This window comes from Lepidochelys olivacea, assembly GCF_965140295.1.
Source record: "Lepidochelys olivacea isolate rLepOli2 genome assembly, chromosome: 4".
Classification (NCBI taxonomy): domain Eukaryota; kingdom Metazoa; phylum Chordata; order Testudines; family Cheloniidae; genus Lepidochelys; species Lepidochelys olivacea.
In genome coordinates, this window is record NC_140414.1 from 149,664,236 (window position 1) to 149,678,154 (window position 13,919).

Genomic DNA, 13,919 nt, shown 5'->3' on the forward strand with positions numbered 1-13,919 from the left:
GTGCTGGGTCATCATCTGAGACTGCTCTGGCATGAAATATAGGACAGAATGTGGGTAAAACAGAACAGGAGACGTACAATTCTCCCCCAAGGAGTTCAGTCACAAATTTAACGAACGCATTACGAGCATCATCAGCATGGAAGCATGTCCCCTAGAAGGGTGGCTGAAGCATGAAGGGGCAAACAAATGTTTAGCATATCTGGCACGTAAATACCTTGCAATGCCGGCTACAAAAGTACCACATGAATGCCTGTTCTCACTTTCAGGTGACATGGTAAATAAGAAGCAGGCAGCAGCATTATCTCCCGTAAATGTAAAGAAACTTGTTTGTCTTAGCGATTAACTGACCAAGAAGTAGGACTGAGTGGACTTGTAGGCTCTAAAGTTTTACATTGTTTTGTTTTTGAGTGCAGTTATGTAATAAATATCTACATTTGTAAGTTACACTTTCACAGTAAAGAGATTGCGCCACAATCTTGTATGAGGTGAACTGAAAAATACTATTTCTTTTGTTTATCATTTTTAAAGTGCAAATATTTGTAATCAAAAACAATAATATCAAGTGAGCTCTGTACACTTTGTATTCTGTGTTGTAATAGAAATCAATATATTTGAAAATGTAGAAAACATCAAAAAATATTTAATAAATTTCCATTTTTATTCTATTGTTTAACAGTGCGATTAATCGTGATTAATTTTTTTGAGTTAATCATGTGAGTTAATTGCGATTAATCGACAGCCCAGGAAATGACTGCCTAGGAAAGAGTGCTGCGGAAAGGGATCTGGGGGTCACAGTGGATCACAAGCTAAATATGAGTCAACAGTGTAACGCTGTTGCAAAAAAACCAAACATCATTCCGGGATGTATTAGCACGCATGTTGTAAGCAAGACACGAGAAGTAATTCTTCCGCTCTACTCCACGCTGATTAGGCCTCAACTGGAGTATTGTGTCCAGTTCTGGGTGCCACATTTCAGGAAAGATGTGGACAAACTGGAGATAATCCAGAGAAGAGCAACAAAAATGATTAAAGGCCTGGAGAACATGACCTATGAGGGAAGTTTGAAAAAATTGGGTTTGTTTTGTCTGGAGAAGAGAAGACCGAGAGGGGACATAACAGTTTTCAAGTATGTAAAAGGTTGTTACAAGGAGGAGAGAAAAAAATTGTTCTTAACCTCTGAGGATAGCACAGGCTTCAGAGTAACAGCCGTGTTAGTCTGTATTCGCAAAAAGGAGTACTTGTGGCACCTTAGAGACTAACCAATTTATTTGAGCATGAGCTTTCGTGAGCTACAGCTCACTTCATCGGATGCATACTGTGGAAAGTGTAGAAGATCTTATTATATACACACAAAGCATGAAAAAATACCTTCTCCCACCCCACTCTCCTGCTGGTAATAGCTTATCTAAAGTGATCACTATCCTTACAATGTGTATGATAATCAAGGTGGGCTATTTCCAACACAAATCCAGGTTTTCTCACACACACACACCCCCCCCACACACACACAAACTCACTCTCCTGCTGGTAATAGCTTATCCAAAGTGACCACTCTCCTTACATTGTGCATAATAATCAAGGTGGGCCATTTCCAGCACAAATCCAGGGTTTAACAAGAAGGTCGGGGGGTGGGGGGGATTAGGAAAAAACAAGGGGAAATAGGCTACCTTGCATAACGACTAAGCCACTCCCAGTCTCTATTCAAGCCTAAGTTAATTGTTTCCAATTTGCAAATGAATTCCAATTCAGCAGTTTCTCGCTGGAGTCTGGATTTGAAGTTTTTTTGTTGTAAAATAGCGACTTTCATGTCTATAATCGCGTGACCAGAGAGATTGAAGTGTTCTCCGACTGGTTTATGAATGTTATAATTCTTGACATCTGATTTGTGTCCATTTACTCTTTTACGTAGAGTCTGTCCAGTTTGACCAATGTACATGGCAGAGGGGCATTGCTGGCACATGATGGCATAGATTACATTGGTGGATGTGCAGGTGAACGAGCCTCTGATAGTGTGGCTGATGTGATTAGGCCCTGTGATGGTTTCCCCTGAATAGATATATGGGCACAGTTGGCAACGGGCTTTGTTGCAAGGATAGATTCCTGGGTTAGTGGTTCTGTTGTGTGGTATGTGGTTGCTGGAGAGTATTTGCTTCAGGTTGGGGGGCTGTCTGTAGGCAAGGACTGGCCTGTCTCCCAAGATTTGTGAGAGTGTTGGGTCATCCCTCAGGAGAGTGAGTTTGTGTGTGTGTGGGTGGGGGGGGGGTGAGAAGACCTGGATTTGTGTTGGAAATGGCCCACCTTGATTATCATACACATTGTAAGGAGAGTGGTCACTTTAGATAAGCTATTACCAGCAGGAGAGTGAGTTTGTGTGTGTGTGGGGGGGTGAGAATACCTGGATTTGTGCTGGAAATGGCCCAACTTGATTATCATACACATTGTAAGGAGAGTGGTCACTTTAGATAAGCTATTACCAGCAGGAGAGTGGGGTGGGAGGAGGTATTTTTTCATGCTTTGTGTGTATAAAAAGATCTTCTACACTTTCCACAGTATGCATCTGATGAAGTGAGCTGTAGCTCACGAAAGCTTATGCTCAAATAAATTGGTTAGTCTCTAAGGTGCACAAGTACTCCTTTTCTTTTTGAGGAGAGGACAAGAAGCAATGGGCTTAAATTGCAGCAAGGGAGGTTTAGGTTGGACATTAGGAAAAACTTCCTAACTGTCAGGGTGGTTCAGCATGGGAATAAATTGCCCAGGGAGGTTGTGGAATCTCCATCGTTGGAGATGTTTAAGAGCAGGTTGGACAAACCCCTGTCAGGGATGCTCTAGATAATACTTAGTCCTGCCATGAGTGCAGGAGACTGGACTAGATGGCCTCTTGAGGTCCTTTCCAGTCCTGTGATTCTATGGGCGGGTGGAGGCCGAGGTCAGGCTGGGGGATCCCAGCGAGCAATCGCTCGGTTCACTGCACTGCAAGGCCTGGGTCAGCATCTGTCTTGTTGATTCCCTGGGGCTGTCTCTCCTCAGAGTCACTATGTGGCCTGCATGGCAGCCATCCTGAACCAGATGGACGAGGCCCATTACAGCTCCTACATCCAGGCCTTCTCTGCCCGGCCCGACTTGGTGGTGAGTCGCCCGCTCAGCCTGTGCTCTCCAGGGCTCAGTCCGGCAGCAACCAGGGGGCTGTCGCTCATTGTGGTACTGACGTAGCAGCTGCTCCCCCGCCCCCGGGCCGGACAGCCCCTGCCCCGTCCTGTCCCAGACACTCCCCAGCTGCTCTGCATCCCTTCTGCGTGGCCCAGGCCGGTCCCTTCCCATGGGCTGCGGGCAGGGGTCTCCCACACCCGCAGTGCCCAGCTGGCAGGCCGCCCCCAAGCCAGGCTGCAGGGAGAGGTGCTGGCCTGGCTCACTGGCAGTGATGCCTCGCCTTGGTGCCTCGATGGGAGGGTGCCACGTAGGCCCCACGGGGGGCGAAGTCCAGCAGCTCCCAGAGCATTACTGGTTGGCATCGGCTCGGGCATTAGCTCCAGGAGCAGCTCTGCAGCCGATGGCAAAGGGATGAAACTGGCAGAGGGGATGGAATGGGGTTGGGGCTGCGGAGCCGGGCTGGGAGGGGGATCGAAGGGAGGAGACTGGGACAGACACCCGGGGGGGGGGTGCTTAGAGGCTGGTGTCAGGTGGGTCAGTGGGGGCGGTACATGGGCCTGGCCAGATCTGAGCCTGTGCCACAAAGCCGAATAGCTCGGGGGGGGGGGGGGGCGGAGGAGTGGATGGTACTTTTCTGTGCTCGCCTCCCCCCTCGCTAGCGCCCCCGAGCAGCCAGGCTGGGTCCTCGCTCCAGCCAGACGCCCGGATGGAGCCAGCCCGCCCCAGACGTTGCTAGGAGACAGTGGCGGAGTTCGGGGTCCTGGTCAGGGCTCCGCAGGCTGCGCAGTCGTAAGAGGCCTGGCAGTGCTGTTCCCCAGGCTACCTCGGCGCCCCCTCCCCCACGGCACCCCACAGCCAGCACCTCGGCGCCCCCCTCCCCCACGGCACCCCACAGCCAGCACCTCGGCGCCCCCCTCCCCCACGGCACCCCACAGCCAGCACCTCGGCGCCCCCCTCCCCCACGGCACCCCACAGCCAGCACCTCGGCCCCCCTCCCCCACGGCACCCCACAGCCAGCACCTCGGCGCCCCCCTCCCCCACGGCACCCCACAGCCAGCACCTCGGCGCCCCCCTCCCCCACGGCACCCCACAGCCAGCACCTCGGCCCCCCTCCCCCACGGCACCCCACAGCCAGCACCTCGGCCCCCCTCCCCCACGGCACCCCACAGCCAGCACCTCGGCGCCCCCCTCCCCCACGGCACCCCACAGCCAGCACCTCGGCGCCCCCCTCCCCCACGGCACCCCACAGCCAGCACCTCGGCGCCCCCCTCCCCCACGGCACCCCACAGCCAGCACCTCGGCGCCCCCCTCCCCCACGGCACCCCACAGCCAGCACCTCGGCGCCCCCCTCCCCCACGGCACCCCACAGCCAGCACCTCGGCGCCCCCCTCCCCCACGGCACCCCACAGCCAGCACCTCGGCGCCCCCCTCCCCCACGGCACCCCACAGCCAGCACCTCGGCGCCCCCCTCCCCCACGGCACCCCACAGCCAGCACCTCGGCCCCCCTCCCCCACGGCACCCCACAGCCAGCACCTCGGCGCCCCCCTCCCCCACGGCACCCCACAGCCAGCACCTCGGCGCCCCCCTCCCTCACGGCACCCCACAGCCAGCACCTCGGCGCCCCCCTCCCCCACGGCACCCCACAGCCAGCACCTCGGCGCCCCCCTCCCCCACGGCACCCCACAGCCAGCACCTCGGCGCCCCCCTCCCCCACGGCACCCCACAGCCAGCACCTCGGCGTCCCTCCCCCACGGCACCCCACAGCCAGCACCTCGGCACCCCCCTCCCCCACGGCACCCCACAGCCAGCACCTCGGCGCCCCCCTCCCCCACGGCACCCCACAGCCAGCACCTCGGCGCCCCCCTCCCCCACGGCACCCCACAGCCAGCACCTCGGCGCCCCTCCCCCACGGCACCCCACAGCCAGCACCTCGGCGCCCCCCTCCCCCACGGCACCCCACAGCCAGCACCTCGGCGCCCCTCCCCCACGGCACCTGTGAGCCAGCACCTCGGCACCCCCCTCCCCCACGGCACCCCACAGCCAGCACCTCGGCGCCCCCTCCCCCACGGCACCCCACAGCCAGCACCTCGGCACCCCCCTCCCCCACGGCACCCCACAGCCAGCACCTCGGCACCCCCTCCCCCACGGCACCCCACAGCCAGCATCTCGGCGCCCCCCTCCCCCACGGCACCCCACAGCCAGCACCTCGGCGCCCCTCCGCCACGGCACCCCACAGCCAGCACCTCGGCACCCCCTCCCCCACGGCACCCCACAGCCAGCATCTCGGCGCCCCCCTCCCCCATGGCACCCCACAGCCAGCACCTCGGCACCCCCCTCCCCCACGGCACCCCACAGCCAGCACCTCGGTGCCCCCTCCCCCACGGCACCTGTGAGCCAGCACCTCGGCGCCCCCCTCCCCCACGGCACCCCACAGCCAGCACCTCGGCGCCCCTCCCCCACGGCACCTGTGAGCCAGCACCTCGGCGCCCCCCTCCCCCACGGCACCCCACAGCCAGCACCTCGGCACCCCCTCCCCCACGGCACCCCACAGCCAGCATCTCGGCGCCCCCCTCCCCCACGGCACCCCACAGCCAGCACCTCGGCGCCCCTCCGCCACGGCACCCCACAGCCAGCACCTCGGTGCCCCCTCCCCCACGGCACCTGTGAGCCAGCACCTCGGCGCCCCCCTCCCCCACGGCATCCCACAGCCAGCACCTCGGCGCCCCTCCCCCACGGCACCCCACAGCCAGCACCTCGGCGTCCCCCTCCCCCACGGCACCCCACAGCCAGCACCTCGGCGCCCCCCTCCCCCACGGCACCCCACAGCCAGCACCTCGGCGCCCCTCCCCCACGGCACCCCACAACCAGCACCTCAGCGTCCCCCTCCCCCACGGCACCTGTGAGCCAGCACCTCAGCGCCCCCCTCCCTCAACGGGATCCCCACTGTGAGCTCCTCGGTGCCCCCCTCCCCCATTGCACCCCCACAGCCAGCACCTCGGCGCCCCTCCCCCACGGCACCTGTGAGCCAGCACCTCGGCGCCCCCCTCCCCCACGGCACCCCACAGCCAGCACCTCGGCGCCCCTCCCCCACGGCACCTGTGAGCCAGCACCTCAGCGTCCCCCTCCCCCAGCGGGATCCCCACTGCCAGCTCCTCGGCACCCCCTCCCCCATTGCACCCCAGAGCCAGAGCCTCGACACCCCCCATCGTGCCCCCCAGCTCCTCAGAACCCTCTCCCCCACGGCTCCCCCACTGCCAGCTCTGTGTCCTTGGCACCCCCCAGCCCGACTGCCTCTGCTGCTTTTCCTCTTCTCCGTGGGCAGAGGGAAGAGACCTGCCCACTCGCTCCGTGCTGGCTCCGAGGGACCAACTGGGGCCAAGTTTTTACCCAGTGTGTGAGGGTGGGGGAAACTGTGTCCTGTCCACCCCACCCTTTCTGGTGCCCTGCCAAGGGGCAGCTGGTCTGATCCCCTGCTGTTGGCTGGGGAGGGTCGTGGCAAGGGAGGGCTGAGCTGAGCTCACTGCCTAGCAGCCCCAAAGCCAGGAGGCATGTCTGCGCCCCTGCCACCGGACAGCGGGTGAGGAGGGCCAGTGTCCCCCGGGCCTGGGCCAGTCTCCTGTCCTTGGGCTCGCACTGTGGCCCTGGGAGGGAGCCAGGAGCCAGTGCCGCCAGACTCAGCTGCAGCTTCAGGCCAGAGGCCGTGGTGGCGATGCCAGTTAGAGACAGGCTGGTGCATGGGGGCAGAGCTGGCACAGCCTGGTCCCAGGCCAGGGAGGAGACACTTTGCTCTTGGGGCCCTATGAGAGCCCTGAAGAGATGGGCAAACCTTCCCTCACCTGCCGGGTGCCCCATCCTCTCACTGCTTCCCCCGCTGTCAGCCTCACCTCCTTCCTCAGCCAGCTCGCCCTGCCCGGGCTGGGCACCCTCACCCCCGGGCGCCCCCAGGGCCTGCAGGCAACTGGCAGCATCCTGGGTCCTAACAGGGCCTCCTTGCTTGGCAGGACTACCTCATGGAGACCTTCATCCTGTTCAAGGATCTGATTGGCAAGACTGTGTATCCTTCCGACTGGATGGTGATGAACATGGTGCAGAACCGGTGAGCAGGGCCCAGCCGCAAGGCTGGGCTGGTGGGAAGGAACGTGCGGAGACTGGACCTGCCTGTCCAGAGACTGAGGGGCTGCGGGGCTCCTCTCCCACAAGCACCCACAGGGCACATCCCCCGGCAGCCAGGCCAGGGGGATCCCGGAAGCTCCAGCTCAGCAGGGGTGGAAAGGCGAAGGAGCTGGGTGGCCGGTTGGGGAGGTGCTGGGGGCTGTGTGGGACAGGGAAGCACTGATGGCTGGGGGGTGTTTGCGGGAGGTGGGGGCACCAGGGGGGTGTTTAGCCAGGAGCTGGGCTGGGGGTGTCGTGGCACGTTATCGGCATTGTTCTGTCCAGTCCCTGGGCGGTGCCGTGCCAGAGGGGCAGCTCAGTGACACGCCTTACACAGAAGAGGCGTTGTGTGTCTCTGGGGTGAAAGCTCGGTAACCTAGGCCTATGGGGTGTGGGGGGGCTGTGGCCATGGCGGCATCTAATGGGAGGGCAGGTTTGGGGGACCATCACCGCAGAGGCATTTAACAAGGGACAAGTTAGGGGGCCGGGACCATGGGGTCATTTAATGGGGGGTGAGTTAGGGGGGCCGGGGCTGGGGCCACAGGAATGTTTAAGAGGGGGGTGGATTGGGGGGGCCATAGCCAAGGGGGCATTTTACAAGGGGGTGGACTGGGGGGGGCCATGGCCATAGAGACATTTAACAGGGGAGTGGGTTGGGGGGGCCCTGGAGTGTTAGGGGGGAGTTGATTGAGGATAGGCTTTTATATTTTGCTCCCGCTCTGTTTGCTGGGGGCGGGAGTCCTGGGGCCCCACCCCAGAGCCCACACACCCAGCCAGAGCCCTCCCCCCCCACACCAAAGCCCTGTCCCTGCCCAGAGCTCCCTCCCACACCCTGAATCCTTCATTTCTGGCCCCACCCTGGAACCCGCAATCCCAGCCCAGAGTCTGTACCCCCTCCCACACACCAACCCCCTGCCGCAGCCCGGAGCCCCCTCCTGTCCTCCGAACCCCTCAGCTCCGCCTCCCGGCCCGGAGCCCCCACCCCCCGTCCTCCGAACCCCTCAGCTCCACCTCCCGGCCCAGAGCCCCCGCCCCCCATCCTCCAAACCCCTCAGCTCCGCCTCCTGGCCCGGAGCCTCCTCCTACACCCAAACACCTAATTTCTGGCCCCACCCCAGAGCCCTCAGCCCCTCCCTCACCCCAACCCCCTGAGCCAGTCCGATGAAAATGAGCAAGTGAGTGAGGGTGGGGAGAGCGAGCGACAGGGGGGCGGGGTGAGCGGGAGCAGAGCCTTGGAGGAGGGGCAGGGCAAGGGTGTCCAGTTTTGTGCGAGTAGAAAGTTGGCAACCCTAGCTGGGTGCTGCGGGGGGCCTGGGCACTGCGGGGGGAGGGGCTGGGGGCTGCAGGGAGCTGGGCACCGTGGCGGGGCTGGGTGCCACAAGGGGGCTGGGCACCGCGGGGTGGGGAGCTGGGCGCTGTGCAGGGGGGCAGGCTGGGCACCTCGGGGATCTGGGCGCTGCGGGAGGCTGGGTGCCACAAGGGGGCTGGGCACTGTGGGGGGGGGTGCCCAGTGCCCCATTCATTTCCCCCGGTGCCCAAGAAGAAGCCCCACAGACACCAAGACGAGAGCAGGTCCCCGGAACTGAGGGCAAAAGAAGAGAGGGTGAGACCCGCCGGCCGCTCTTCCTCCCCAGCACCGCTTCTTCTGGTGCTGCATCAAGCCCCTCAGACACCTGCAAGGGAGCAGCCCAGAGCAAACGCAGCGGCCAGTTCCTGAGGCGTTTGCAGCGGCCAGGGACCTTTCCACCCTTCCGGTACCAGGATCCCCAGAGGGTCAAGACTTGGCACCGCCAGTGCCACCAAGTAGCAGGGAGCCAGCACCAGAACCTCACCCAATGCCGGGGCCATTGTCCAGCATGTTGTCAGCCTCGAGACCACCCCAGTGACCCTCTCCGGCACCGAGCGACACGGCACCGCCCTGGTCTCTGCACCACAGCTTGGCGTCTTCGTCAGACTCCAAGATGGGCTCGTAATTCCCTCCTTGCTGTTCTCCAGGTCGTTCCTCTCCTGCCCCGGTGCCTCCCGGCATTTGGCCATTGGGTCCATGGGGACCGCAGCCATGCAGTGCCCCTTTTGGAGCCCTTGGGGGTTTCTCCCACCACAGGGCATCCCGTCCAGACACTCGTACTCTGTTGTCTCGGAGGTCAGGGCGCCCCTGGCACTGCGCAGTGGGGCTACAGATCCGGACTCTGTTACAGAGCATGGCACCGAGCCACGGGAGAAGCCCAGCAGCTTCCTGCAGGAACCAGCGGAGGATCCCCAGCCCGTTTCAGCCTCCTCATCCCGCTCTCGGGATGAGGCATTAGTAACCCCAGGGGGCTCCCCACCACAGGGCCACTACAGGGCTTGCCAGCACTCTTTGAAGCAGGCAGCCTCTAACATGGTCAACGAGGCAGCACACGGCCGAGCTGCTAAATGAAGCCATCATGGACCCAATTAAGGCCCTGCGGCAGACCCCAGCAAAGCACACAGAGCGCAAGTATCTCGTACCAGCCCTGCGATATTGATCCCTCGTTTCTCCCCCTCCCCTGGGACCCCTGCCAGCGAAAGGGCTCGCCAGGGACAGACGGCTCCTATGCCCAAGGCAAAGGACTCAAAGAAATGGGACCTGTTCGGACTGCAGGCTTATTCTACAGGGGCCTTCAGATCCACCCAGCGAACCAGCAAGCCTTGCTGAGTCGTTGTGATGTTAATATATGGGAGCTCAGCTTGATCAAAAATTCAAGGACCTTCTCCCACAGGACTCCAGACAGGAGTTTTCCTCCCTGATCGAGAAGGGGAAAACCGTGGTTTGTGCCTCCCTGCAGGTGGCCCTGGACGCAGCTGACTCTGGCCAGATCAATGGCCACAGTGGTAACAGTGCACCAGAGCTCCTGACAGCAGCCTCAGGGCTCCCTCACGACGCGCCACAGACTATTCAGGACCTTCCATTCCAGGGATCAGCGCTCCTCTCAGAGCAAACGGACGACAGACTTGACCTCAAGGACTCGAAAGCAACCCTGAAATCCTTGGGACTTTATGCACCGGCAGGGTCAAGGAAGCAGCACAGGCCACAGCAGACGGGCCGTTCATTCTGTCAGCCACCTAGGCAGGATGAGCCTGTGACGATGTGACTCAGCAGGGAGGGGGGAGTGTTGACCTGGGAATGTGCCCTGGGGATGGGAGACCTGAGAGCCTGTCACCTGAGCCAGGAGGGGGAGGGGGAGGTAACACCTCTGCCCAGGAATGTGGACGGAGGCTGCAGCAGGGAACCTGCTGGGTGGGTTTAGTTTCAGTTTGGGGCTGGGGAGAGGAACACAGGGAACCCCAGGGCTGGGGTCTAAGCTCCCTGCTCCCCCAGAAGGATGTGATTGAGGGGTCCTGGTTGTACCCACAAGCTCTGTTTTGGACCGTGTTCCTGTTGTCCAATAAACCTTCTGTTTTACTGGCTGGCTGAGAGTCTCAGTGGATCCCAGGAAGAGGGGGGCAGGGCCTGGACTCCCCCACACTCCGTGACAACTGGTGGCAGCGGTGGGATCTACTGCACCCCGTGAACGGCGCTTCCTGCAGTAAGTGACTGGGGAGCAGTAAAACGAAGGGGAATTGACGGGGACCAGGCGTGCTGAAGATTCAGAGAGAGATGGTTTCAAGGGGCAGTTAACCCCTGGGAATGTGTGACCAGAGAGAAAGACTTTTGCAGTAACAGGGTCCCCCGGGGGATTGCAGCGAGCGGTCCCAGGGGCGGAGGAGTCTGCAGCTCGACCCTGGCAAGGAGTCGGTGACCTCAAGAAGGACTGGCACACGAGGGGCTTTTCCTGGAAACCGTGGGAAGCTGCCCGGCCTGCGAGGGGCCAGCAGGGAGATGTACGCTAAACACCTTAAGAGCGACCTGGTGGAGCTGTGCAGGCAGAGGGGGCTGCGCATCGGGAGGTCCACCAAGGAACAGTTGATTGCCCAGCTGGAGGAGAGGGATCGCTTGGATGACCCGATCCCTGTCCCTGAGGGAAGCTGCCTGGCAGACGCAGCGTGGGCCCTGGGGCCTGACCGAGCTGGGAGGGGTCAGACTGCTGCTGAGGACATCCCGAGACCCTTCCTACCTATGTCCGGGGGAGGGGTTGGGGGAAGCCCAGCGAATACCGAGGGCACCCTGACCCCGGCACCCAGCAGGGGATCCTCCCGGCGGAGCTCCCCATCCCTGGAGAGGAGGCGGCTGGAATGGGAGAGGGAGATGAAAATGAGGGAGCTGGAGGATCATGAGAAACAACGTCAACATGAGGAGAAACAACGTCAACATGAGCAGGAGGAGAAGGAGAAACAACGTCAACATGAGCAGGAGGAGAAGGAGAGGGAGCGTCAGGAGAAGGAGAAACAAAGACAGCATGAACTGGAGCTGGCCAGGCTGAGGAGCAGTGGGGCCCCGGCTGCGGTGAGTGCGGGGGGACCCAAGACTGCAAGGAACTTTGATAAGTGCTTCCTGGCCCAGCGGAAGGAGGGGGAGGACATAGATAGCTTCCTGACGGCCTTTGAGAATGCCTGTGAGCTGCACAGGGTTGACCCTGCAGACAGGCTCCAGTTTCTCACCCCCTTACTGGACCCCAAAGCCGTGGAGGTGTACAGCCGAATGACAGGGGCGGAGGCAGGGGACTATGAACTGTTCAAGCAGGCCCTGCTCCGTGAGTTTGGGCTGACCCCCGAGATGTACCGGAGAAGGTTCCGGAGTCAGCGTAAAACGCCGGAGGTCACCTACCTACAACTGGTCAACCGGATGCAGGGGTATGCCCGCAAGTGGACAGCTGGGGCCCGAGCTAAAGAGGACCTGCTTGACCTAATCGTACTGGAGCAACTGTATGATCAGTGCCCTTCCGACCTGAGGCTGTGGCTGGTGGACAAAAAGCTCGAGAACCCGCAGCACGCAGGGCAGCTGGCCGACGAGTTTGTGAACAGTCGGTCAGGGGGTAGCCGGGAGGAGCCCCAAAAGAACAGGCCCCCCCCGATGCAGAGAGAGAGTCACCAGGGGGCCTCCCAGCGGGGAAATAGGGAGAACCCCCTCCCAAGGGGAACGCCTGGCGTCGGGCCCCTCCGACCCACTCGAGGGGACCAACGTGACCTGAGCTGCTATCACTGTGGCCAGAAAGGCCACGTACGGTCCCAGTGCCCCGGGCTCAGGGACAAACTGAGCAGACCCAACCTACCCAGGGTTAACTGGGTAGGGACCCAGCTGGACGAGGGGCAGACGACCCAGAAAAGGGGGCCTACCAGTTTACCACCTGCCCCGGAGGGAAGAGTACCCCAGGCCAACTCCACCAGAGGGCTGGAGGCTCTGGACTCAGGGTGCTCAGTTTACAGGGTGGGCGCGGGGCTGTCCCTCCGGAGAGAGTTCCTTGTACCCCTGGAGGTGGATGGGAGGAAGGTCAATGGATACTGGGATACGGGCGTGGAGGTGACGCTGGCCCGGCCCGAGGTGGTGGCCCCAGATCGGGTGGTGCCCAACACCTATCTGACCCTGACAGGGGTGGGCGGGACCCCATTTAAGGTGCCTGTGGCAAGGGTACACCTGAAATGGGGGGCCAAGGAGGGCCCCAAGGATGTGGGGGTACACCACCATTTGCCCACTGAAGTTTTGATGGGGGGAGACCTAGAGGACTGGCCAAGCAAGCCCCAGGCCGCCCTGGTTGTGACGCGTAGCCAGAGCCGGCGAGGGGCACTGCGCCCTGACCTCGGGGAGGGTATCACACCGGAGGCGCAGGACCCTACCCTGGTGGGGAGGGAGGGCCGAGGGGCACGGCTCAGAGAGGCGGAGGCCTCAGACCTGGCCAGCGAGAGGGAACCGGGCCCCGTCCCTGCCCCAGCCGCTGAGTTCCAGGCCGAGTTGAGGAAAGATCCCTCCTTGCGGAAGCTCAGGGACCTGGCCGACCTTGGTGTGGTACGGACCATGAGGAGAGGCTGCCAGGAGAGGTTCCTGTGGGAGAAGGGGTTCCTGTACCGAGAATGGGCTCCCACAAGGGAAGTAGAGTCCTGTGGGATCAGGAGGCAGCTGGTGGTCCCCCAGAAGTATCGCCGCAGGCTCCTGTACCTGGCCCATGACATCCCCCTCGCAGGGCACCAGGGAATCCGGCGCACCCGGCAGAGGTTGCTACAGAACTTTTACTGGCCCGGGGTCTTTACCACGGTCCAGCAGTATTGCCGATCCTGTGACCCCTGTCAGAGGGTGGGGAAGGCCCGGGACAAGGGGAAAGCGGCTTTGAGACCTTTGCCCATCATAGAGGAGCCTTTCCAGAAGGTGGCCATGGACATCGTGGGGCCTCTCAGCAGGACGACCCGGTCGGGGAAGAAATACATTCTGGTGGTGGTAGATTTTGCCACCCGCTACCCCGAGGCAGTGCCCTTAGCTTCCGTTGAAGCAGACACCGTGGCCGATGCGCTCCTGACCATTTTCAGCCGAGTGGGGTTCCCCAAGGAAGTCTTGACAGACCAAGGCTCCAACTTCATGTCGGCCCTGCTCCGGTGCTTGTGGGAGAAATGTGGGGTCCGGCACGACTGGGCCTCAGCGTATCACCCCCAGTCCAATGGGCTGGTGGAGAGGTTTAACGGGACGCTAAAGATGATGCTGAAAACCTTTATGAACCAGCACCCACAGGAT

The 13,919-nt window shown here is 61.4% G+C and overlaps 1 protein-coding gene across 1 annotated transcript in view; it reads left to right on the forward strand.

Moving 5' to 3' along the window:
- Nucleotides 1-13,919, forward strand: part of LOC311519314 (dedicator of cytokinesis protein 2-like) — a 338,844-nt gene that overhangs the window by 263,200 nt on the left and 61,725 nt on the right. Inside the window, exons 29-30 of the mRNA XM_084625731.1 lie at nt 3,028-3,126; nt 7,150-7,244. Of these exons, the coding sequence (XP_084481857.1) occupies nt 3,028-3,126; nt 7,150-7,244 (194 nt within the window). The remainder of the gene's footprint in view (nt 1-3,027; nt 3,127-7,149; nt 7,245-13,919) is intronic.